This window comes from Lepisosteus platostomus, chromosome 1 (genome assembly GCF_059453375.1).
Source record: "Lepisosteus platostomus isolate fLepPlt1 chromosome 1, fLepPlt1.hap1, whole genome shotgun sequence".
In the NCBI taxonomy this organism is placed as follows: Eukaryota; Metazoa; Chordata; class Actinopteri; order Semionotiformes; family Lepisosteidae; genus Lepisosteus; species Lepisosteus platostomus.
Window position 1 is genome coordinate 44,511,337 of NC_142611.1, and position 26,821 is coordinate 44,538,157.

A 26,821-nucleotide genomic window follows, 5' to 3' on the forward strand; every position below is an offset into this window, starting at 1 on the left:
CGTCTCTGATACACGCCTGTCTGGACATGGTGACCAGGATAGTTTGAGAACCTCTCAGCATCCTCCAGAATCTGGGCTTCGATGGATAGGGTCACCTTCAAATTAAGGACAGACTGACCTTTTGACCCATAGAGTTGCTCCATCGATTTGTGCTGGACAGTGCTTCCTTGGATGGGCCTGTGCCTAAGTGCCACAGGTTTCTGGTGGGACTGCACTCTTCATGGGCCATCCCCATGACGCTCTATGCTCGATGAAGGGGTCTGAGGTCTTCATTGCTGTCCAAGGGGCTGATGCTCTGAAATGTCCTGGATTTCATCTCATGCACCCTGCAGTCATAGCTTTCTTGACCCTCCCTCTCTGGTCAGCCTGTCTGAGGACCCTGCTTGTTCTAACAATTATTCCTAAAGAAGACCTTCATTGCTGGAGGACAGTGTGCAAAAGCATTAAATACCATAACCCTATTTCATGTAGGCCTGGGGGACACTGATTCAGGAAGTGGATGACTACTGCACCAAGTTTGGACACTATTTTAAACTAACAAAGGCCCTTGCACTTGCAACTGGTATGAGCCTTGTACAGCGTCCTGCTCCCAGCTTTGGCTCACATTAGCGCACATATAACAAAAACTAAGAAGGTGATGTATCTTCATATCCTGATTCCTTTAGGTTTCACTTTCAGCCTGACTACAGAGGACATTCTTCACCATTTCCAAATGACAAAGGAGATTTCTCAACAGCTCAGGAAGCTTTATGCCTCTGCACAGGCCCCTACTGTACACCCGAGCAGTCTAGAAATGCCTGGCTCCACCTTGCTTCTGTGGCTCCGGCACCTTCTGTGCGTCTCCACCTGAACTCCCTTGTGCAGTTGTGCAGATACCTTCTCATTTCAGGTACAGTACATAGTTTTCATACACTAGGAAAAAGGGTCCTCCACTGATGGATCACTCTGAAGAGTTTTCATTCCCTGTACGGACTTCTTACCTCTGGTAAACCCATCTCTTCTAAATGAAATGGTTCACTAGGTCACTCCTGTAACATTGGTTCTCTGAAAGAAAAGAGTAGCCACTAAGCTCCTCAGGTTGCCTGGCAGGCCGAGTGGCTTCATTAGGAAAAGAAGAAGTCATGAGCCATGAGAACAGAATGGAGGCAAAGACAAGGCAAAATGCATAAGGCATAAAGTTCTATTGTATTAGTCAGAAGTAATGAATTGGACAAATTCTTTATTGCAGTAAGCTAATAAAATGATATTGAACGGTAAATGAATTGCATCATCTCCAGAGAATTTAAAACATAAAAAGAAAACAAAATAGGAAAAAATAAAAGTTAAAGTGTATATAGAATACAGTATATTGATTACGAAATGTCCATCAAATGTTCAGAAAACATTGTCTTATTATAGGCTGGTCTGTAATCTGCACAGTAGAATTTATAGTCAGTAATGTTGCAGAACCAAGTTTCCTTTAAAGGAATATACTGTCAGTATACAAGATATCAGGGGGAAAGTACATGCTTTACGAAATCAGGACTAGCTACTTTTCTACGATTTGAACATTTTCTTTCTTAAATTGATGTCAAAGTACTCATCAAGGATCCCGCTCAGAATGCCTGCTCCACCTGTTACAGCGAGTGCAAAGATCAGGGCCAGACTCAAGTAAAACCCAGGCAACCTGAAAAAAAGAAAATAATACATCATATTAACTGACACCAAGCTGGTTACATCCACTGCATTGTGCTACGTGATTTAAGAATTGCTATGTAAATTCTGGATAATTTTCTTTGACTCCTTTGAAGAGTGCCATGTGTTCTTGTTACCCAACCAGGTAATCAGAATATTATACTGGGGTATTATTTTTATTTTCTAGTCTAGAAGCAAGTGTGCCACCTACTGGTCCACCACCACTCTTAACAGCAGATAAAATTAGATTTTCACTTACTTCTATGACTATACGGCATGTGCCACTGAATATTTCACATCAGTGCTTACAGTCTCAAACCAAGATCAAAATTAAAATCGTAGTGATGGAATTGCATCACTCATCACAGTCACATCAGTTTTAATGAACCAAGAGATCAGTGGTCTAGTGACACCTGTACTCCAACTATTTCTTAATACCGCACTATGAAGTTAGAGATTCTATCATCTTCCTTTTAACAGATTCTGAGCTATAATTAAATATTTAGTAAAAATTTGAATTGCTGTCATGTTCAATTGTATATGCTCTACAACTAGAATGTGCAGAAAGTGCACAAACGAGCCATCTAGAACTAACAAGGTATTTATATTTCTTGAAAACAAAGATATTAGTACTTTTTAAAATAGTTTTTACCCAATCACCTAGTTCAGAACTGGTGCTTAATAAAGATCCTGTTCAAGTTTCGAACTTTAAGTTTTAAGTAGATTTTAGTGCAAGAAGTGGTAGTTGGTTTCATTTGTGGGGTCAGAAAATACTAGAAGGTATTTTCTGTTCCAGTCATCAGTGCATCATAGTGGAGAAGGAAGGAACACTTTCAGTGTCAACTGGCTTTTCCTATCTGTTGTATTTCTATGTGAAAATGGGTGAAAATAGCCATTTCTTTTAGGTTTTCACTTCTGAAGTGGACAATACAAATTCTAGAGACTACACTAATTCACATAAAGCCAGACACAGGAGAAACTTAATTTTCTTAGGAAATATCACATTTACATTCACTCTTACCTGTTTTTAACAGAGGTAGAATATCCATTAAAATACATTTGTCGAGCAAAGAGGTAAAATAGGCCAAGGACTGCAGCTAGCACTGAAAAGGAACAAGATTTAGATACAGTATGGTTAGACAGAATGCAATGCATCCACTGTTAACCTTGTTTCTTTAAACACATTAAAAAAAATACCTACAGCTACTAATTAAACTGTTGGCTGACTACTCAACCATTTTCCTGATGTTATTTTCTTAGAATATGTTCACTTTCTTATCAAAGTATAAATATTGACATGAGCTTGCTTTGACTGTTACTTTTAATGAGTGAGGTGTGGATAATGCATTCACAAAAGTGCTCTTTGTGAACCTTAATAAGCATTAAAATTACTTTCAGAAAAGAGCAGATCAACAATATTGCAATAGTGATGCTTTAGCTGCTGTACAAAAGGACACTGCTTTCTCTGTTTCAGAAGAGTGCATGTGATCAACCCCTGTTCCTTTGTGAGAACATTCTTTCCGATAGGTATTTGGCCAGAGATAATGCCTGCTATTGACTGGTTATTAGGAAGTCCAGTACCATTAAATAAACACTCCCCAACAACCAAACCCTGTAACACTACTCTTGTTAATACTTTAGCAGCATTGAAAATTGCACAACCCCACTTTTGCCTGTTTCTGTGTATTTGTAGGTCATGACTTTACAAGCTAACTTCTGATTTTGAAAGCCATTAAGCACAGTATCTCTAACTATCTGGTCTCATAACCCTGTACAGCATTGTACAGCAAACACTGTACAATCCCAAGATGTAGCTCCATAATATGACAAGGATAGTGCTGGTGTTTCCTGGGTGGGTGGGTCTCTGGCTCAATACCATCCTATTTAACGTTAGTTTCAGATCAGACTTAAAGCTTCACAGTTGGTTGAAAGGTGACTGGGGTTTCAAAACATTAGTGTTAGTGTGTTAATGATCCGCATCCAAGCCTTGGTACTTAAATAGTAGGTCTTGTTTATTTTAATCCTTTTCAATCCCACGCTGGCAACAGCATTTGCCTTTATGCTGAAGTATACTGAGTGATGCATTCACAGAATAAACACATGCTCTTGTCAAACAGAAGTGATCTTTACAAATCATTTGAAGAAAACTGCAGACTAAAATGTACTGTACAGTGATACTGTAATGATCTCCAGCACACACATGTAGAGTGTTTCTTGGTCTATTTCATGAGTCTGTGAGAAATCAGCTAAGAGCTGATCTGCTTTGGTGAGAACTTGAACGTTTCTTCTGTCTGGCAGGCATCTGACAAGAGCTACTTTCTAACATTGGCTGGTAATATTAAGTCCCAGTAACCCACTATCAGGTACAACAATTAAATAAACTCCCCCAACAACCGAAGACATGTTAACAATAGTTAAATTAAGGATTGTCTCTAAATGTGGATGAATTAAGTTGATTTTTTTAGCTCAAGTGTGTCCACCTGTCACAATTTTGTCCTTCTTTTGTTGAAGGTGTTAGTTTAATTTGAATTGTATACATATTTAAACCTTCTCATAAGAAAGGGGATAAAATAGTCTTTACTTTTAACTTTTAACTTGGTTTGTTTAAAAATATCCAAGGTAGAGTTATCTACAAAAGATTTGTGTTAAAAATTTTGAATAATTATAGTGTTGCCATGTTGCCAGCACAATTCCTGTGAAGATTCTGAATCACTTGATTATCCTAAAATATAGTAAATCTTCACAGAATGAATGTTACCATCATACAAGTATTTCAAGCCTTATCTGTCAAGAAAGTTCTATTTATAAAACTTCTGATTTTGTCAGTGCAGTGTGATTGTTTTTTAGAGTTTAATCCAGACAAAGAATAGGTAAAGTTAAATTTCTTTATAGATTCCATCCCCAAATACTAGTAAAGACTGAAAAATAAAGGAAGTCTTCTTGACAATTATATTTAGATATCACTCAGTTAACATGGAATTATGATGTGTTTAATTATGGAATTATACACAATGCTGGAACGTTCTTATTTTTTTACTCAGTCCTTCTTCAATAAATATTCTTACACTAATATATATCATAAAAGTATATTGTACTGCACTACTCAATTTATATCTAATAAATTGCTACAACTGTCAACAACTGACTAAAATAATGGAGGTTAAAGTTATAAATCAGATCCATACTGTACATCAGCTTTCATTTGAAGCAAATACTGTACGTATAGTGAGGTAACAAAGTAATATTTTTCTCTGTTCCAAATAGCGCATCATTAAACAAGCAAGAGGTTGTTTTTTTTTCAGCCTGGATGACACCACATACTGTACAGAAAATAATTATTCAAAAATTATAAAGCAACAGTTGCCTACTTAGAACCCAAAAGTGTCCACTTCAGTGGTCAGAGTACATAGACCTGTTCTGTTTGTCTGACCTGCCAAATCACCCCACCCCAAGAATGATCCAATTCATTATTAGTAAAATGTTTGGCCATTTTTTGGTATTTGTGCCCATTGTGACTGTCTCAAAGTAACAAGATCAGAGATAGATGAACAAGTGGTCCAAAGACTGCCCATTGTTTTCATGTAAAGAATGAGTTACTGTGAGTAACTATGAGTTACACATTGTGATTCCTGCTATCACATGGAAAAGATACAAATATTTGGAGACCTGAGTCATGGATATGTAGGCTTAAAATTTCAAATTAAACTTAAATTTAAAAAATACTTTCTTTTCAATGAAAATCACATATTCAATTGATGAGGAAATATACATCTTGATCATATATGCAAAATTATAAAATTAACTTGCTTGTTACTGTTCTACAAAAAAAATATCAAATTAGTTTTTCCATACCTTCATTAAAAAAGTGGCTGGACATCCAGAGCATCACTAAAAATACTGGATAAAACTCCACACAGTTCTGACTGAGGAATACATGAAACAGTACGTTAGACATATACATTGACAATTTATAGATTGCAGGAAACTTCTGGCAATTGCCATTCCGTTATATTTAAGAGTCATATGTCTCTTTCTATAGGTTCAGGACCAGTATTCCCTTAACACACATCTTAAAACATTTTTTATGACTAACACAGACATATAGACATATGTTTAATTAAATTATTTATTCTAGATTATCTTGTCTTATTTCCTCTAATTTAATTTAACAGGAAAGAAGATCAGTTTGATTAAGTTCATTCAATACTTTTGCCTTATATTCATGTTGTTATGTAAAATATATATTTCAATAGTACTACTTAACTCTTTTCACTGTATCATTATTGACATTTTTATGTTTATTTTCTTAGAAGTACTGATACACTAGTGCGTCTAAGTACAGGTATGTGGGCATCTTTAGAATCACAAAAAAAGTGTTTCTACTATGGTATTTGTTAATTAAGTATTGAGAGTTGTCTAAGAATGTTTTTTTGTCTCCTACTCTTCAAGCACTTTGTTAAATAGCTGCAATATGGTACAGCCTATGTACAAATTCTTGTACAGTACAATGACTGTCACAAATGACCAGCGGCCACATGATGACTCTACTGCTCCTTTTTCATTGAGTGGACAACAATGGAGGGATGCACTTCTCCCCTAAACAGAGCTAATCCTTAGGTATGGGGCTGATGTGTCAAATGACACGTGGTTGAAAGGTGAGCAGAATGGAAGAGTTGGGCCACACTTTCTCGGTCTCTCCCATGGGTAGTGACGGCAAGTCAAGACATGTAAAGAAAACTATAACAACAGTAAATGTGAATTCTACATTTATAAGAAAAAAGTGGGAATGTGTCCCAGCTCCTCTTAAAATTCAATTTAAGAAAAAAAACATCTGACTGATTAATGAGTTGGAGCATGCATCTATGCTCTTTCTGTAACTACTGTAAATGCTCGATTCCAATTTGCCTCTGTTCTCAAACGTTTTTACAAACAAGAACGGATTACTTCTTCACAAAATACAGAAAATAAAATAGGTTAGTGAAAATGTATTAAAAAAGCTGAAACTTGAATCTGAAAAGGTAAAAAGATGTAGAATCATACTTTATGGTTTGGTTTTTAGCTTAATGGAGTCCCTTTATCTGGCATTTTCATATTCACTTTAAGGATCAAATAACCACATTTGCATCGTAGAATTGGACCCAGCTTGCATAACAAAGAGATGTTTATCTCTAATCCAACAATTAAAAATTAAGCAAATGGGGGCTGCACTTTAACATCTGTGCTGACTACTAATTTCCGTAATTAAGGGCACAAGTGTGAAAGAGCATTGTTTTATTTCTTTGTGTAATGAATCATACCACCTTAATTCATGTATATGTGCTGCCATCTTCATCTACCACGCATATGCTCCTGACTGTGATAAATGAAGCCCAATCATTCATTCTCAAGGATGACATGCCATAAGTATATAGTTTAGTGTGAGGAGGAGCTTTATTCTGGCTTTATGGGGTAGCTTCTCTCATTCCCTGGGCCACTAATGATGTTATCTCCTTGAGGTCTATCTCAGTGGAAAAAAAAAGATTTAATGTACACAGACTTAATCAACCACTTTGAATCCTCACAAAGCCTGACTGGAGTGTTTTAAATACCTCGTTCCACATTTTAATCACTGTAATAAATGATCTGTCATCTACATATACAGTAGATGGGCCTTGCTAGACTAATTTGCAGCCAATCTCTTCCTATATCCCGAGTCTGAACTAGACGGCGCTCCATCTTTCGATTAGCTGTGCTCTGCCTCTATTGTCTGCTTTTTTCTCTTATTATGCAGATCAGTTGCCTATCCTCTGGTGGTTAACACTTTATTGGGGCCACTTGGGGTTAATGGTGGTCTCATTTCATTTCTATTTTCAGCCTGCTTTGTTTATTCTCCACTATAATGTTTCACACTCGCACTCCTAAAAATGAGGCGTTTATTTTCAATCTCAACTCTTGGGTGCTACAGTAAGTTTTCCGTTTTCATATCTTTTTCTGCTCATCTATATTTGTTTGCGAGTTGTTTTCTACTACTGGTGCCAATGAAAATACAATCATGTTTTTAGAAACATTCAAAGATTTTTCCATTTTCTGATCCATCACTGATTTCTTTCATTTCAAACTCTTGGCCTTTTCACTGTAACAATAAATACATGTTATTTGTTCAGATTCTGAATTGTATTGTGGTCCTTTTTGAGAAATAATCTTCGTGACTTTGAAAATACTTGAGTAGTCTTCTGGATGTTGTATTTGAATACCTCCCCTGTAGAGAAAACAGAGGTCTTGGCTGTCATAGTAATGTCTCTAAAGGCCCTGAGACACTAATAACTTGTTCATATTTTTCTGGATTAGGTCAATCCAAATTCTACAAACATCCAGATAGACTTTATGAAGAAAATAGACGGGACACTTTAAATTATATCATAATCAAGACTTATACCATTAATCCTAGCCTAACTCCCAGTTTAATACTTCGATTCCGACCATCCTTCTGTTTAGAATATTATTCACTTTCAAATATATATATTTGTTATCCATAAGGTCAATGCTAATCATTAATTAATGTTACTGAGTGATCATCTTCAATCCACGTTGGTGCACTTCCTTCTTGCTGGGGGGGAATGTCTTCCAGGGTGATAATACCCCCATCTACAGGGAACACACAGTCGCCCAGTGGCCTGGTGACCTTGATGCTGTTCAGGATGATATCCATATGACTTGGCCTTCTCAGTAAACAGATCTGAACCCAATATTCTGAAATGATGTCTGAGACTGAGTCGTCCATCTCCATCACCCCTGTGTGAGATACTTGACTTTATTGTAAAACTATGGTACGGCATCATTCCAGACACTGGTAGAGGTATACAGCCTGTACTGGCTACATGCGGTGGCCCAGTGTCCTGTTAAGTGACTCTATACAAACATCTATCTTACTGCACAATTGCAAATTCTATATTTAATATTTGTCTTTTTTCAGCCACACCAGTTATGAGGATTTCTTTACTCAAAAAAACAAAAAAACAGCATTGATTTTCACCCAGAAAACCAATGTAAGGAATAATGAATATACTGAATAGGACTCCTCCATTAATACTGAAATTATATGGTGAATGCATGACCATGATATCAATAAACAGGTATTGAGATCCCTTAATCCAAGATAATTAGCACTGTTCCTATTCTAATCAGGCTGGGGATTCAGAGGAAATTTCACTAGAGTCGGAATTAAACAAGGAGCATTGTATTACATTTCTAACACTACATTAGGCTGTGAAAATACAAATAGAAAAAGAAAGCCTAGAAACAGTTCCGTTGTACTTTCAAATTGGTTAGAAGACCCTTGTTGACTTTCTGTGTTCAACGTAAAACCACTTATGTGAATGCGATGCAATATTCAATTAATTCCCATTCACCTACTTGCTAAGCTGCATTTCCGTTTTAGCATCGTACCATATGTCAATCGATTCCCGTGTGCAAATATTTTTCCTTCTTTTGCAAAGTAAATATGACATTACAATTCTTTCCATCTATCACTTATAAACATATCAATGAGGTGTGAAGCTAAAATTTGCATTCAAGAATAAGGCTGTGTTGATAAATCCAGCAAAGACACAGACTAGTGTAGGAGGAGTAGAGGAACACTGATAAAGCAGTAGTGAAAATGTGGTCTTGCGTGGCTTTGCTCAGTCTATAATGAATAACTGTGACAAGCACACACTGGTTCAGCCTTAGCACACCGGATAAGGAATTTACTGCACTCCTGCCAGACTGGCAGGTACTCAGTACTTAGGTAGTTGTACTTAAGAGAAACCCATTATCGCTAAACGTGCTTACTATTGTAGGTTACTATTGTAGGGACCCTCGTGATCACTGCTGGACAATGAAAAACAAAATTCTTTACAGCCCTAAATATGCTTTTAAAATGTGTGTTTTTTAGTAACATCCACCCTTTTAATATTATGAATACATTTGTTATTTTAAAGACAATAAGTAACAATGGTTGTATATGTATGATGCATATGCAGTAAGGGCTTTTTCCATGCAGAGAAGGCTGTTTAGATCTGTTTGATGGGAGGACTCTACACAGGTTAAGGAACTGGGATTTTCACTGTGGTCATGCTACTCTATGCTGAACACAACAACATTCCTCATCTTCGCTCTGATACGAACCATGATGGACGATATAAATAATCACGCCAGCAGGAGATCATTGGTTTGAAGAGTGAGCCCTGTATTTCACTCACGCTATTCGACAAATGCCAAATCTTATTGATCAGTGGATAATAATGCATACCTCCTCAACACAGGTTTCGACGAGTATTTAGTTTTCATTTTTTTAATGACGCAAGAGGATTAATTTCTTAATCTTATAAGTTTTATTTCTTGGTATAGTTTCTGGTGTTCTCTACAGCTGTTTTTTGTTTTTTTCATCCCTAATGAAGGTCTGACAACTTACATATCATTGTCCAATGGCACAGCTTAGATCATGTATTGTGTTATTTAACAGACGCTGGTTTGATTCAAAATTTTATTTTTCATTGTATGCAGGTACCGTTAATACTTACAGTACATTCATATTCTTGTATCAAGTTTTTGGAAAAATCCAAGTGTTCAACCCTGTGATTTACATATAATATTCAGACATTTCTTATGTTTAGAAACTAAACCTAAATTATTGCACCTATGCAAAAAAGTGCAATAGTGAACTTCTACTATGAAGCTAGTTCTACAGTTGTAAAAGATGCAATACAATTGATTTTCTGATTAAATTTAGTGATGTTGTTTTTCTTATTTCTTGTTTCTTATTTTCCTGACCAGGTCTAGTGCAAGTGATCACATTACTCCTATCCTGGAGTCCTTAAACTGCTTTCCTATCAGGTTTCATGTCGACTTTAAAATTCTCATGCTCACCTACAGTATAAGGCTCTGCATGGCTTAGCAACCTCAGTGCATGTCTGAGTGTCCACCTCGCAGCCTTCGTTCATCAAATTCTGGTCTCCTATCTGTCCCCCTAGCCCGTCTACACTCTGTGGGTGACAGGACCTTCTCCTGCTCTTCCCCAGAGCTCTGGAACTCTATCCCCAAGGAGATCACAGAGTCACTATCCCTAAACTCCTCCAAATCCAGACTCAAAACCTTCTTTAGAAGAGCTTTTTCTTAACTGGGTCTCTGTGCCCCTTTGCTCCAACTGTATCCCATACCCCCTTCTTCTACCTCCTCTCATTTGGATATTGTGTATTTTTCATGTTTTTCTCTTTTTAAGCCACTTTTAAAGGCGCAATATAAAACTATTTTTTTACTATTATTTCTAGAAAAACAACTTATGAAGAGTGCACACCGTTTTTTCCGATACTGTGGAAAACTCATTGTGCTGCAGCTAGAGAAAAAAAATCTATTTGATTTTTGCAGCGTGGTGCAATGTTCAGACTTACTGTGCCCGAAAGACTCTCTCAAACTCGGGGTGTCCAGTGATGGCTGGTGGCATGATATTGTGCTTCATTCTAGACTTTCCCACTCTCCTGGCCAGGTAACCTGGATGAGTCAATGAGTTAATAAATGTCAAAACCTGGGCAGCATTGTGTAAAATAGTTAAGTGTAACTGGTTGTCAGTTTCAGCCTTTCAATGTGGAAATTCCAGTCAAGTTTTGTGTCACTGGGGTGGCAAAAGGGTGTGATGGCTACATCTTAGAAAGTCACGGGTTTGAATCCAGCTGGGAAAAGCTGGGAACCTTTTCTGTGAGAAGTTTCCTTGTTTTTCCTGTTGTCATGCAGGTTTTCTTTCTGTGCTGCTCTGTCTTCCCACTAACATGCAGGCAAGGAAACTTCGTTGTGACCACATCTGAGTGCCAGGCACCCCACATCATATTTCAGATTCGGCAAAGTGTGCTGTTTTGATAGTTAAATGAAATGAACTCCATCTAATTTAATCATTTAAACTGATCTCATTGATGAGTTAAAAAGCCAGAAACCGATCACTCCTGAGGTCGGAGGTTAGCTGCCCGTTGGATGAAATGATAGATGATGTGGTGATCATGAACATTATCTTTGTTTTCGCATTTGTGGTTTACAGTAACTTATGATGGAAAAACACAGACATTTGAAGACAATGATCAGCAAACATTGAAATAATGTCCAAACTGACAATCAGAAATCCAGCTGATGCTCTTTTCTTAGAAGCTAAACATCATCTTGTTTCTCTAAAATATTGCTTTAAATGTATATATTCCTTGGAATTGGGTAGATACTTGGTTAATTAGAAGAGAGACTGTATAGATCTATTAATTACAAAATAACACCTAGTGATCCCAGTGGGGATTTGCATCCTGAGGTAAAAGCACGAGGGGAATTCAAAATGTTTTGCAACTCCTGTTTATAGAAACATTCATTTCACATCTTTGTTTCTCAGCATTAAGCACTGTTTATCTCAACATAACATTAGTCCTTCAAGGTAGCAATTCCCTGATAGTAGAACCCCCCCCCCCAGGTGGACAACTTCAAGGAATCATCGTCATGGAGCCATGCAGTGCTGACTTCTGATGATACTGCAAATAACTGTCATTTGGGTCTAAGTCTGGGATGTTGAGTGGATAATGATTCATGTACTTAAATTCACACTGGCAATTGACAGTTTCTGAAATGGCATGTTGTCATGCTGCAATAGACCACCATTTGTTGAACATGGCTTTAAGCAACCAGGCCAGCACACATCAGCATAATACAGAGCTCTGACTGTAGTTTTATTTGATATGTATACAATTAGCAGCAGCGCATTTCAAATTCCAAATGGAGATCGCCGAGACTGTGGTACACACCTTCAAACCTTACAGGTAGGTGTTTCCACTGAAATAAGTCTTGCTGTTAGAGTCCACCTGAACCTAAGGTGTCATATGTCAAATCATTAATAACCAAAAGAAACGCACTGTATCATTGCTAACAAGCTCCATGAGCTCTCTGCTGGACTCAGACAGTTTACAGGATGATCTATCTGGTAGAAGAGTCTCACTTGCCATGATGTTCGCTCATATGATGCACAAAATAATCAGTAAAAGCTTTAATGAGTAGTGAATGAAAAAACACATTAAAATCTAGTGATGTGAAAAATGGTTTTTACAGGACATGCCAAGATTTTGAAGAAAAAAATTTTTTTTTTTAATGTGAGACACACAAAATGGCATACAATGGCCTAAAACAAGTCCGTGTAGCACTCCACGATTTAACCCAACCCATATAGTGCTCTCCTTTCTCTAACTCTCCTTAGTCTCAGGTGGCGTTCAGATTCAAACTTAACATAATATTTTTCTACCTTATGAAATGCTTTCTGGAACTCGTATTGTATTACATTGTGATCTTTTTCTACATACTGTATGCTACTGTTTGGTTGTTTTTTTTTGCAGTTTCATTAAAAGAAACCTACCCTCTCTAAGCTGGATTTGAATTGTCTCTTATACAATAATATACCGAGTCACAAAGAACATAATTTAGTATCCAACAGGACGTCTTGCGTTTTTGATGCCTTTCAGTACCATCTACTGTAATTTACCTGGTTTAACTGTAACTGTAACTGTAACTTGATGTCAATAAGATTTAAGACTGACTGGTCGAAAGTACCATTATTAGATTTCAGCTTTCCTTTCATAGATTGGTACAATATTTCCTACTTTACTTTCCATTTCCTACTAATGGGCAGTGTCTGTCCAATTTGCCAGATCATCTGAGGTAACAGCACAGCTCCTTCATTTATTAAAGTACTATCGGAAATCTAGTGGTTAGTACTAAGAATTCCCAGTCCATGTCTCTGCAATGTCACGATCATTAAAAAAACAAGCAGGGTCCTTCCTCAGCAAGTAGCATGTGGTATAGCCCTCTTCGGAGAATGCCTGTACAAAACATTCAAAATATTTTACAAATTCCCTTTTCATCCTCTAAACACCTGACCTAACACACATCAGTAAAGTATTACAGTACTTGGAAAAAAGCTCAGTGAATATTTACTGTACCTGCAATTCAATATCCTTTTCTCTCGTTCCTTTTTCAATATTATTTTCCTCATTCTCTTCTTCCATCAGCTTTCCTGATGTTACTTTTGACAATGTTTGCAGCTCTTTATATCCCTTAAATTTCTATGAATAATTTATCTTTCACGTTCTCTGTAATGAGACAATACATGATCTAAGCTGTGTAATTTTTCATACTTCTCTAGACTGACCAATTAAACCACCAGGGCCATATTTTCCAAGACTTAAATTTATCTGAGGAAAAATGTTTTGTCCCTCTAGAATTACATTTTTATCCTTCTTCTATGGATTATATACCCAGCATATCTAGATTCACTAAGTTTTCTCCATAGTACATAAAAATGTGTACTTTAACTATAGATGGTTATCTGCAGAGATTTTAAAAATACCTACAAACATACCATGTTGCAATAGTAAATCCTGAAAGGTCTCAGTTCCTGCATTCTGTCTTTATTGTATGGAAACACTAGATCAATATAAGCACCACCTCTTGTTGGTGACTTGACAGTCATTAATGATCTTCTACTACTGCAACTTCAGCTTCTGAGCTCCCAAAAGGATAAAGCCTACAGGTATCTGCATGGAATAAGCTGAGGTCTGCCATTAATACTAAGTAGAGAGCAATGGCACTCCTCATTTTAAGAAAACAAAAACATGCTTATGTCTCTCCTTTTCAGATCAAGGAGCAATACCCTTAAATGAAAACTGCTGTAGTTCTTAAAGGAATGTTAGCTGAAGTTCTCAAACTGAAAGTGACTTGAAATTAGGCTGTATCCTGATTCCCAGCACAGCAGAAATTAAAAGCACTTCCGATTATAAAAACTGAAAACACACATTTTCAGGAGTTGTTTTGACTTTAATTTTTTTTAATTACATTATTTTTTTAAAATAACTACTACTACTTCTAAATTTTGAACCACATTCATGTTACAATTTTAATTAATCTGTGATGATGAATCACCCCAACATCAGGCACAACGGTTGTACTTACTAAGCTCTCCGAGACAAGAAATTTCCAATTAGCTTCCTTTAATTAGGATTAATTCACTCAATTAAAAAGGCGTCAAAAACACTCGACGGAGAGTGAAACACTTTCCAACTGTTTCAAACCATACAATGTTTATTCAGTTTGGCAAAAAAATAAGTGAAAGACAGATAAAGGCTGAACAAAGCAGTTTTATTAGGTCCTCCCAAACTCTCCTCTTAACAGCAAGTGCAGAACTAACAGAAGCTCATTATAATGTCTTTCTTTTGTAAACAAAAATTATGCAGAAAAAAGAGTCTAATGTAAATGAGCCTTTATAAGTGACTCACATCATGATGGTAACTTAATTAATAACATCTTAAACCTAGGGAGCAAACATTACCCCTATAAATGTGTTTGCAGGGTCTGCCCTTTTCATTGGAATTACATGAGAAAGAAACATATAATAATATGTATTTGCATTTAAACGGACGTTTTTCATCCTAAAGTACTTCTCACACAGAAAGAGGAGACCATTTATCTACAACTTTAGTTCATGTTCCACCTGAGAGACGCGAATCAGCTGTTCTGTGACGGCAGCCCCACTGCCCAGCAGATCAGGTGGAGAAGAGAGAAACTGTCCCCAGCCAACACACTGAGACACTGGTCTGGAAATTCTAGTCCAGTTGAGAGTGACACCCACTGGTCCACCAACAGAATAGACAGCCGGAGCCTGCTATACAGTAGTACAGTATGTCTGTAGCCTGCTACAAATAATCTTCTTTTTCTTCCAGTCATTAACGTCATCCATTTTAATGGAAGCAAACTGTTCGTCAGTCACGACTCCACTGATATTTTAGTACCTTACACCTTTGTGGACAAAAGAACATTATGTTGCAACCTCGCGAGCAAATAAATTACGTCGATATCTTCAAAAATACTAGAGATTTCTATTAGACTTATTATTACTATCATTATTATTATTATTATTATTATTTCAACCTTATACTATAGTTTAAACTATATACCGTAAACAACCTGTTTTGCGTAAATGTGTCTGGTAGACGTTACTAGTATTAGTTTAGTTCCAATACTAGCTCGTAACATGTAATTAATCGTCTTATTTAATGCGGATCCTGGTAGAGGGCAGAAATTCTAGCGCTTACCCTGATGCAAAGCAGAAAGCAAAGTAACAGCAGCAAGGAGTGCGTGGTCTGCAGCCATGACTTTAACCTGTAAAACCACATGAACTACTGTGGCGGAAGGTCTTATAAAGTAAGGTTTCGTAACGCTCGGTTGTCACGGGTCGAGTTGTAGAACAGGTTCATGTACGCTTTACATTTCCTGAAATGATTATTGAGAAACCCCCCAAAATAGTGGTAGAGGTATTATGGCAACAAAAAGAACCCCTCAAAACCTTACGATGACTTATCTAGTCACCTACTGTATAAACCTTTCCTCTTCCTTTTTAAGAAAAACCTTTTTCTTTTCGGGGACATTTTGGAACCGCTTTGGTGATATAAATCTGTCGCCCTCTTGCGGACATTTTAAAACAGTACAATTCATGACAGAAATCATGTCCTCGCAAGACTGGTGTAAATCAGAGCTAGATACTTCATGACACACTAGATCGGAAATGTGTCTAACGGGACTTTTTGCAACAATATATTAAGATATACAAATAAAGAAATCTGGTGCAATTTATTTTTTTAATATATACAAACGGCCACTTTGGTGAATGTTTTCCTTCCCTATACTATATTATAAAATAACAAATGGTCAGTTCTAAACAAGTCTGTAAATCCACTTATTTTGTGGCATGCTTACAACTTAAGAAGACTCAAGAGGGAAAGAACGAAACTATGCAAAACATCCAGTAAAGTTGTACTTGTAAATATTATATAATGCGAATATTGTGAACTCTCAGTGCAAAATCTTCTAATCATTTTTACTGCCATACAGTAGTTTAAAAAAGTAGTAGGTCATATCTCCAACTTCTAAGTAGGCATTAGGTTGATGGTTATGTTTGACTCAGAGATAACTTCTAAAATGAACGTGTAAAATAATTGTGTATTAGTGTGGCTTTTTTTACAGGGAGTAACTTAGAAAATAAGTAACTTATTAACTCATGTTACAACTAAACAAAGTGCAGCAGAAATAATTAAAAAATTGCGATGAAATTGAGTTTTAGAATACAATATTTAGACACGTTCTTAATAACAAATTACTGTTAAAAACGCAGTTCAAAGACAAACAAGTTTACTTAGAAAGATAATCACGAACATTTCTTAAAGAAAAGAGTGAATGTAGAGTATCAAGACACCTCCATAACATCCACTCAAATCGATGAATAGACCCAGAACAGTTCTTCTCCAAACACATATTGCAAATGACAAGGCACACATATGGAAGGGAAAAAAAGCAAGTTGGTGATTTCCTGAAGATGCCACTACATCTCAAGATGGTTAAAATTAAACATTTCTCATTTAGTCACAGAATGACTCCACAATGAATAACAATAGAGTAACAATTACAGTACATGTGTTTAAATAAATAAGGCAATATCTTCTGTATTTGAATGTAACTCCAAGTTCAACCGCTCACAAGAGCATAGTACACATAACCTTTCCACAAAGTCTCCAAAACCAGTTAGAAATATGTCCCACAATGACACAAGCACATAGAATGAGGTGCAATAGAAATCTACTCCAAGCCCCAGAAGCCATGACTTAACCACCTACTGCACTTTACCACCAGTTGTACGTTACCTGTAATGCAAAATGCTTTTTTAAGGAACTGAAATGTGGGACTTAAAAGTTTGTCTTGGGCGCCCAGCCAGAGCTGTGAAGTGGGTGACCCAGCACTTCATCTTTGCATCTCCAGAAATCCTCCCAGGTGCAGTTGGCAGCGCACAGCCTTTTGAAAATAACATGTCAAAAACAGCAGAGAGAGCCCCACCTTGGTGCAATCTTTACCAGCGGGGATACACTTGGCAGTACTCCATCTGCCCAGGGATGAGGTTCTGTGCAGCGCCCAGGGAAAGTTTGTTTTCAGTGGCAGCACGTTCCACTCATCTCTTCTCCCTAATCATGTCTCCAGTGTGGAAAACTTTGTTGGTGTGAGGTAAATAGAGGCCATGGTTACTGTTCATCTTGAACATCAATCTTGTTGGTGTCATATTTGAACTGTGCCACACCCCACCTGTTTCCTTGACTTGGCTTGGGGATCTTCATGAGCTGGCAGTGTGTTTTTGCCTGTGTTGTGCCTTTTGCACACAAATATCAAATTAGGCTGCATGGTCACTTTATACGAGTCCAGCTCTCTTTAAATCAAGACTTGTCAGGTGTTGCTGTGCGATCGTGAGGAAGCAGATGATGGCCTTACAGTGTTCAGCCTCTTTACACTCTTGCTAGTATAACTTATGTGCAGCTACAAGAGGTCTTGTTACTTTATTTATTGAAACCAGCTCTCAAAGACAAATTAGTCTAGTCAAATTGGAATTACACAAGCAAGGGGGCTGGAGTTATATTAATATGACAAATTGTGTGATAATTAAGCTGCACATTTTCAGGCAATCAGTAGCTGCTAAATAGGGTATCCAGACACATAATGGGAAGTTATAAAAAGATAATAACGACATGTCAATCTCACACAGCTGCACCTAATCACCATCCTCACCAAACTTGCCACATAAACTGAACTAAAAGGCCCCCCTTCGCATTTGTCTCAGGCATCTATCCTCTGCCTTAACACCATCTTGCAGCTCCTCCTTGGTTCAAGCCATCTGAATGGGGTTCGAGCCTCCTTGTCTTACAGCAAGAAAATAAAAATTCAACCCCCGCATTAATAAAGCTGACCCCATAAAGTACTTTTTCTTCTCACATGTTTTGAAATGATTGTTTCATCGTCTCCAAGCTCAGTAAACATCGTCTATGGAAAAATATGTTTTTCCACCGTCCCTTTTGTAATTGCTTTTATGTAAGGCAGGGTCGCAGGAGAGGCAGAGCCTGTCCTGGCAAGCAATGGGCACAAGTCACTGTACACCCTGGATGAGATGCCAATCCATCAGAAGGCACCTACAGACACAAACACACACTCGCACCAGGGTAACATTTCGCACAAGCCAATTAACCTACCAGTATGTCTTTGTGCTCTGGGAGGAGAAAACCAGAACACCTGGAACAAACGCATAAGAATATGGGGTGACATCACACAGATAGCTTCCGAGAAATTGAGCCCAGGGCCCTAGAATTCCAAGACATCAATGCTAAACACTGTGTCATCGAGCCACTCAGATAAGATGAATATTTCTATAAATTGTGTTTCTACATAAACCAGGATTGTTGCCTGAATGTCTTCTCTAATTTCAAACATATTTCCTTGAAAAATGGTTAAGAAAGTAAATTCTATGGCTGCCAAATAACAACTCTATTGTAATAGATTCATATTGTGAAAAACAGCATCCCCACATAAACTCTGATTGCTGCCTGACCGGCTTTTCTTAACTTCAATTCAGCTGTTTAAAACCAGCTAAGCCGATTGGCTCTAGATTGGTTGACATTCTGCCTTTGGTAATGCAATTCAACTTTTGAGAAACTGCATTTCTGCCAAGATGGCTGAATGACCTACTGTTCATCTCTTCTCAAATTTAAGCTGGAAAAAAATCTGTTTCACTTCACCGTGCTGTCTATGTATTCTTTGTAATAAATGTTCTTCCTAGGGGACTCCTGTGTCTTCTGTTTTGTGCTCCACTACAGCTGAATTCTTAATCATAATCTAATTTATTTCAGATATCTGTTCAGGAAATTTGTTAATTGGCTTTCAGCTTTGAATGAGATTTGTAATAGGTATTGACTCAATAGTTTTTTCTGAGTTTCAAAATGTTCCTTTTTCACATGTGTTAGCTAAAATGTAACTTCTACAGCAGGGGAAAAAAGCACATTGTGAAAAGGTTGGATGCTTTGTCATTCCCACTCATGTTTGTTCATCATACATTTATCTGTTTAAGATCTGTTTAAACAAAAGTGAGGAAGCAAACTCTTAATAAACAAGCTGAGGAGAGACTGCACGAGGTTTTGAATGCTGAAGTGGTTGCAGCAATATACTGTACCTGAAGTTGAGATTTTATGAAACAAAGAACTGAATATAGAAACAGGAAAACAAAAGTCTAAATAAGTCTAAATATCTAAAAGTCTAAAGTCTAAAGTCTAAAAGTCTAATTATTTAAGCCATTCATTTAAGGTAATAGATTAGCACAGGGACTAATGGGAATGTCTTTAGGACCAGGGCTGGGAACCATTATCTTATTAAAGTATTTCAAGAACATTGTACTGATTTGGAGGTTGTTTAACAAGGTTCTAGGTCTAATTGTAATTGATGCTGAACCTTTACACACTTGAGTAATTTTTAATGGAAATAGACCATATACAGAACGTAAGCTACAGACATTAAGGTTGTAGAGCTGACCTTGAATAAATCTATAATGTTCCACTTTCTGACTGCCAGTAGATTTTCAACTTTCAACTTTTTTCTTTCACCTTTTCCATTTTAGAAGGCCACAGCTGTGGCTCAGCCATTACAGTATTTATCAGACTGTCTGTTTGTGAATTCCGGTGTATCTCAAGGACGTGTGCTTTCTCCATTACTCTATTCCTTGTACACCAATTTCTGCACCTTCAGCAACTCTTCCGCCAAAGTAATTCAGTTTGCAGATGACATCACCCTCTTCAGTACTTCACATTATTAATGATGATTAGACCATGTACAGGAAGGTGGGGAGCTGGTTAGTATCATGGTGTGCGAACAACCACCTGGAACTTAATACCATTGAAACATTGGAGATGGTGGTTGATTTCCAGAAACTGTCCAAAACCTCTCTTCCCAGTAATCAATGATGTGGCTGTGAGTGTGGGGGAGTGCTTTAAGTTATTGGGAATCATTATTTCTAATCCCCTTACAAAGGACATGAATATCACTAGTATCACAAAGAAAGCACAGTGGACAATGTACTTTTTGCACCAACTGAAAACTTTTGGTGTCTCCTAACCTATCCTACTACCATTTTACAGAACCATTAGGGAGAGCGTTCAGACTCCAACTATAACTATTTGGTTTGGCGAATCTCAAAAGCAAACTGCAGTGTGTTGTTCGCTCTGTGGAGAGGGTCATTGACTGTCATCTCACCTCCATTGATGATCTGAACAATTTCAGAGCCAAGAAGCAGGCAGAAAAGAGTGCTGACGACCTCTCCTGCCCAGGTTACCATCGAGTTTTATAAACTTCAGGTCTATTAAATCTCAAACCACCCAGTATCTGAACAGCTTCTTTCCTAGGGCTCTCTTTTCACTTATGCAGAATTCCTAATTATACAGTATGTATGTGCACTGTCCTAATAATGTCTAGCGTATTGTTGTGTATGGTACAGTACATAAAGAATGTTTTCTTCATCACGTACACAGAGACTAAGTTCCTTGTGCATGAAATGTACTTGGCGAATAAACATGATTCTGATTCTGATTAGTTGCAGGATCTCTGCAATAAACCTTTCTGCATTATTGGCCATGTTGAAGATGTTCTACACATTATGAGAAGTAATTAAAAGGCTGACAGAATGTTGAGATATAGAATTGATAGTGTAGGGATGTTATCTGTGGATATCACTGTGGCACGGTTATTAGTATTGCTGCCTCACCACACTGGGGTCCTGTATTTCATTCCTGGGGTGCTATTTGTGTGGAGTTTGCATGTTCTTCCATGTTCACATGGGTTTTCTCCAGGCACTCCAGTTTCCTCCCAAAGCTCAAAGATAAACCGGTAGTTTAATTGGCTTCTGGGACAATTGTCCCTTATGTGAGTGTGTTTGTGTCTGTCTGAGATGGGATCCTTCTCCCCCACAACCCTGTACTTCATAAAGCTATTAGAAAATTGATGGATTTTTTAAAATTCTATAATGTAATAGTAAATCCTAATTTGAAATCTTGTAAACAATTTTGGTCATCACTAAGCAAAAATATATTGGTGTGCTGGATTCTGAATATTCTCTGTATCTATTTGAAATGAAGAAGATTTTGATAGTTAGTAGCCAATTAATTTGAGGATCTCAACCAGCTGTTGGCAGCATTTGAGCTGCATAACAAGGCTGGGAACTCTGTCCCACGCTCTCACAACTCTTTGTTTAAAGTGCCTCCTGTTCTCCAGATTTAAACGCATTTCTGTGTAGTTTCCACTTGTGACCTCTAATCTGTGTTTCACTGCTGATCCTGAAGAAGTTCACTGGGTTAACTAGTTGTCAGTGCCTTTGAGGATTTTGAATGCTTTGATCATGTCCCCTTGAACACCTTAAAAACCTTAACCTTAAGACTAAAAGGATTCAACAAAAACATAAAACACACTAAATGTACTGAATAAAAAACACATTACCTAAGAAGAACAAGAATACGTCTGAAAATACTCACTGCATATAAAGTAAAAACGTTCCTGTGATTTCACCCACCTATAGCATGTGCAATCCAAAACAGTCCAAAAATATGTTGACTTCTTCTGCCTTTCTGCAACCTACTATAAAGAGTTGACAGGCTGATGAGCAGCACAATGAACATGAAGAATGTATTGCTTTTCTCCAATGCCAGTCAGTCTGTCAGTCTAAAAGAGGCAGCACTATAGCCATTCTAACTAATTAAAGACAGTACAGTAGTCTGCTTTGCTGCAATGGTCTGAAAAAGAAAATACAAGAATAAATAAAATAAGGTTTGGAAAGAGAAATGCGTAGTACAAATCAACAAAACATTTAAAAAAAACGAGAGAGGATACAGGAAAACCCCACTGCACACCACTGAGAGTGAAAAACAAATGGAGCATAAGGACCTGGACTTGGTGGTACAAACAGACCAGACGAGTTTTAAATAGTCAAGAGAGTTTAAAATGCAGTATTGGAAAATGAAGCGTCTGTCTGTAACAGTGAATCACATAAGAAACAGGTAATGCAGGTGAGTGAAAGGACAGGTATCGTAGGAGAAATTGTGTATCTAGTAAAAATTTCAAAGGGCTTTAGCGGTTATCTGAACTTTGAATGTGGCGGCAAATTTCAAAATCTGAGCTGTTCAGGACACACCATATACAGTATGTGATACTGGTGATACAGTTGTGCGTCCAGGGGAAGATGTTAGCAAAAATGTTTGAGTGTAGATTTTAATTCTTGGTTCCGAGTAAACTGCCATGTCAGTGACAGTATGACTGTAAATAGTAAGAAATTGGCTAATTTAACTTTAATACAGAATGGAGACCAACTGCTTAAGCTATTTGTTTAAAAAATGCCTTCAGGTTTGAACTATTTGGATAATTGAGAGTACTATAGCATACAAAGCGAAAACGTGACAGTGAGGTATTTATAGGAATTAGTAATGAGAAAAGATTCATAGCAGCTCATTATAATTACAAGTAACAGTGTTTGTAATGTACAGTAATCTAAAGAAAACACTGTTAATATTTGGCAGTTTATTAATATGTTATTTATTAATGGTGCAGCCACCATTCAACAAAATATGGGAGTCTTTCAAATACATACAATATTAAACCATATTTGTGTATTAGGTATTGACCTGTGGAGATAATCAAGAACATCAGAACACCAAAAGCTACATTTGATATATCGGCTGTATTTTAGTATCCCTTTTAATTTGCTGCTAGAACCCCAGGATTTTTTACTTTTTGATTTTCCTCTGACAAAGGCGGTAGCAAATATGTTCATCTGTACCCAGAGGATAAGTGTGTTAATTTGTCTTGTGCAGTGTGAAAGGTAGGGATCTTCCAGGAAACCAGTTTGAAAAGAAGTGTCATACAATAAGTTCTATTACGGGAACCTTCTCACAGTTAGGAGATGACTTCATCCTATTTCCTGTAGCTGATATCTGTTCATTTATGCAATGCGAAGTTTACACTACAGAAGCAATTCACAGAAACGCCAGGATGACTTGTACATCTGCCTGCTGATGGATAAGTGGGATCTGCTGCTAAAAAAAATATCAGGACTTATCGAAGATGGATCTTCCTGGTGTCTTGTATCTTATTTTGCTACAGATTTATCGATCGATTTGACAGCCCTTGGTGTAATGTAACTTACAATCGCAGAACGGCTCCTAGACCCAGCAAAGAAAAAGGTTTACCCAGTGAGCACAAGCTATAGGGTGTTTCCAAATTTGTACAGCGCCTGTACTTGGATATTGAAAAAACAGCTACACAGTCATACACTATGCTAAGTGACTCATCGATTCACTAATGATGGAAAAATGTAATGTGATTAACTTTGTTCAGGCTTTTTTAAAATTATTTGCTTATTTATTTTTAAAATACATTCTATTTTTAAGGGCAGCATGGTGGCAAAATGGTTAGTATGGCTGCCTTGCAATGCTAGGGCCCTGGGTTCAATTCCTGATATGTTACAGTATCTACATGGAATTTGTTACCTTAGAATGTGCTGTTTTCCTCTCACAGTCCAAAGCCATACAGGTAGGTTAATTGGCTTCTGGGCAAACTGGCCCTGGTGTGAGCGTGTGTGTCTCTGTCTGTGTGTCTGCCCTGTACAGTACTGTATATGGTTTAGAGTGTATCCTGCCTTTTGCCTGTTGCTTGCAGGCATAGGCTCTGGATCCCCTGGGTCCCTGAATTGGATTCAACAGTTAGAAAATGGGTTGATGGGTATAGTCTTTTTTTCATTTTATATCCACCCAGTTTGGACTTGCCAATGAAATGCTTATGTCGAGGTTCACAGCAGCCACTCCTGATCTGCATGGGCCAGACATAAGGCCTGCAGACATGCTTCTCCGGGCCACTCACTCACCAGAGTCAGTCGCCTTCTGACATGCTGCAACGCCTTATTGGAGAGCTTGCATTAATAATTAATAAGAATAATTGCTTACACTTATATAGCGCTTTTCTGGACACTCCACTCAAAGTGCTTTACAGATAATGGGGACTCCCCTCCACCACCACCAATGTGTAGCCCCACCTGGATGATGCGACAGCAGGCACAGTGTGCCAGAACACTCGCCACACACCAGCAATCAGTGAGGAGGAGAACAGAGTAATGAAGCCAAGTCATAGATGGGGATTATTAGAAGGCCATGATTGGTAAGGGCCAATGGGAAATTTGGCCAGGATGCCGGGGTAACACCCCTACTCTTTTTGAGAAATGCCCTGGGATTTTTAATGACCACAGAGAGTCAGGACCTCAGTTTTACATCTCATCCAAAGGATGGCACCTGTTTACAGTATAGTGTCCCCAGGAGGTCTCCCATCCAGGTACCGACCAGGCTCACACCTGCTGAGCTTCAGTGGGTTGGCAGTTGTGAGCTGCAGGGTGATATGGCTGCTATTAGAGGGGTGACAGATCTATCCCTGCTGTCACTACAAGCCTGCCAGTGCCCAAGAAATCACTGGAGCTCATGTTTCACAGACAGCCAAGGGAGCCCTAGCCAATTACTCTCAACTCCACCTACATGCACTCCCCAGCCCAGAAGTAAAGACAGGATCAGCTTCCATATTGAGAGCAGCCACTTCTCAGCTTCCCAGCAGGTTTGTCTGCCACATGCTCAGCCCCACAGAAACATACCGGCTCCCCTAGACGATCCACAGGGACCTGACACTCTTACTTCAATCTGGCTGCCACCTGGAACAGTATGACAGATCCAGTCTGAGCCCTCGGGCAGGGAAGATTCCCGAGATCAGTCCCAAGTCACCAGGACTGCTTGAGACCTGTGTTGGGGTAAGGCCAGGACCAGGACTTGTGCCTGAGAAATAGAGGGGTAGAGTATATTAGAATAGGAATGGCTTACATCCAGTGAATGAGCATTCTGACTGCCCTTACCACCTGGCACAAGAAAGGGACCAATCAGCCCCCTACCCTTGTTGTGTGGAAAGGGTCTGTAATAAAGAACCATACCTGGCCACTCAGCGGCGTACTCAACATACTGTAGAAGATAACTTTCACTACAATGACTGTTCTGATGCATCTGGCCTTCATTAAATCCAGAAGAGAATAGAATGGTGGTTGTGCAGTGAAGCACTTTTTGAGTAACAGCCTAGGCTCTGCTAGCCCGCAGGTGGAGAGGTTAGTTATTCAGACAGCTTGGCTAACCTCAGCAGTGTACTGCTGATTGCCCATAAGGCCTATGCTTGTATTGAACTGATACAGTTTTTAGTTGGTGATATCTGGAACTGACCTAACATGACTGTTATAATTCTTATTGTCCTGTTGTAACAGCTCTGAGTGGCTCACATCTCACTTTGTCTTTGGGGGCCTGGATCTGTTGAGAAGATCAACAGCTCCCTTTTCTTTTCTGTATGTCGAGTCACTTTTCTTCAGTTAAGTCTGTTTTATTTTTACCCACATTAGTGCTTAACTGTTTCTTTAGCTTCACTCAAATAAAACATTACTTTTTAATTCTTGGAAGGATGCTCCAGTTATTGCTTATTAACCAAATCATTTGTAGGGGAGGATCAATAAGTACAGGATTGTGTACATTTTGATTACAAATGATTCCTGCTAATTCAGTCACTACAGAAATGTTAATACAACTTATATTTTTTCACACCAATGGATTAGAGTACATTAAGTTGACAAGTGCTACCTAAATAGATATTTCCCTCATCTTGATCTGTCGTTATTTTTATTATTAAAAATTTTAATTATTATACAAAAAGCATCTGCTGAACTGTTGAACATATAGTATGGGCTAATTTAAATGTACTGTAGCTCCATTACAAGAAAGTAAAAAAAAAAACAACAACAACTTAGATCTTAGATTTTTCCATCCGCCCTCTTTAACCAAAACAGGGTTGTAAGGAAGCAGACACACAGCCCAGGGTCAGCTTTTACAGACAATTCTTTGGACTGTGGAAGGAAACCGGAGCCCCCGGAGGAAACCCACGGGAACATAAAGAGAGCTTGCAAACTCCACACAGATAGTATTGCAGGAATTGAACCCCAGGTTCCGGCTCGCCGACGCAGAAATGCTAACCACTGCGCCACCGAGCCGACCGTGACAGTTTGCCTTTGAATTTAAATTTTAAAATATTTTTAGGTGTTTTTTTAAGAGTTATGTCGAATCTTATCAAGCACTCATAAAAGAGCGTTTTCCTTTAAAAGTGTAGTTAGTGGGCTGTACAGTTGTTGCATTGTGTAACTGTCAATCACGTA

At 38.0% G+C, this 26,821-nt stretch overlaps 1 protein-coding gene across 1 annotated transcript; it reads right to left on the reverse strand.

The window, feature by feature from the left end:
* Positions 1-1,166: 1,166 nt before the first annotated feature.
* Positions 1,167-15,944, reverse strand: mgst2 (microsomal glutathione S-transferase 2). The gene is made up of 5 exons (XM_088629850.1): positions 15,795-15,944; positions 11,082-11,181; positions 5,527-5,597; positions 2,696-2,777; positions 1,167-1,666 (listed from the first exon to the last, which is right to left on the reverse strand). The coding sequence occupies exons 1-5, from the start codon at positions 15,850-15,852 to the stop codon at positions 1,537-1,539; spliced, it is 441 nt and encodes a 146-aa protein (XP_088485976.1). The 5' UTR covers positions 15,853-15,944; the 3' UTR covers positions 1,167-1,536.
* Positions 15,945-26,821: the final 10,877 nt, after the last annotated feature.

Bases quoted from the DNA above. Each gene is read 5' to 3' on its own strand.
- mgst2 (XM_088629850.1), bottom strand. From the start codon at position 15,852: ATGGCTGCAGACCACGCACTCCTTGCTGCTGTTACTTTGCTTTCTGCT. The intron at 11,182-15,794 runs GTAAGCGCTAGA...TGACTCATCCAG, and splicing joins GCTTTCTGCTTTGCATCAGG to GTTACCTGGCCAGGAGAGTG. The intron at 2,778-5,526 runs GTATGGAAAAAC...GTTCCTTTTCAG, and splicing joins CAGCCACTTTTTTAATGAAG to TGCTAGCTGCAGTCCTTGGC.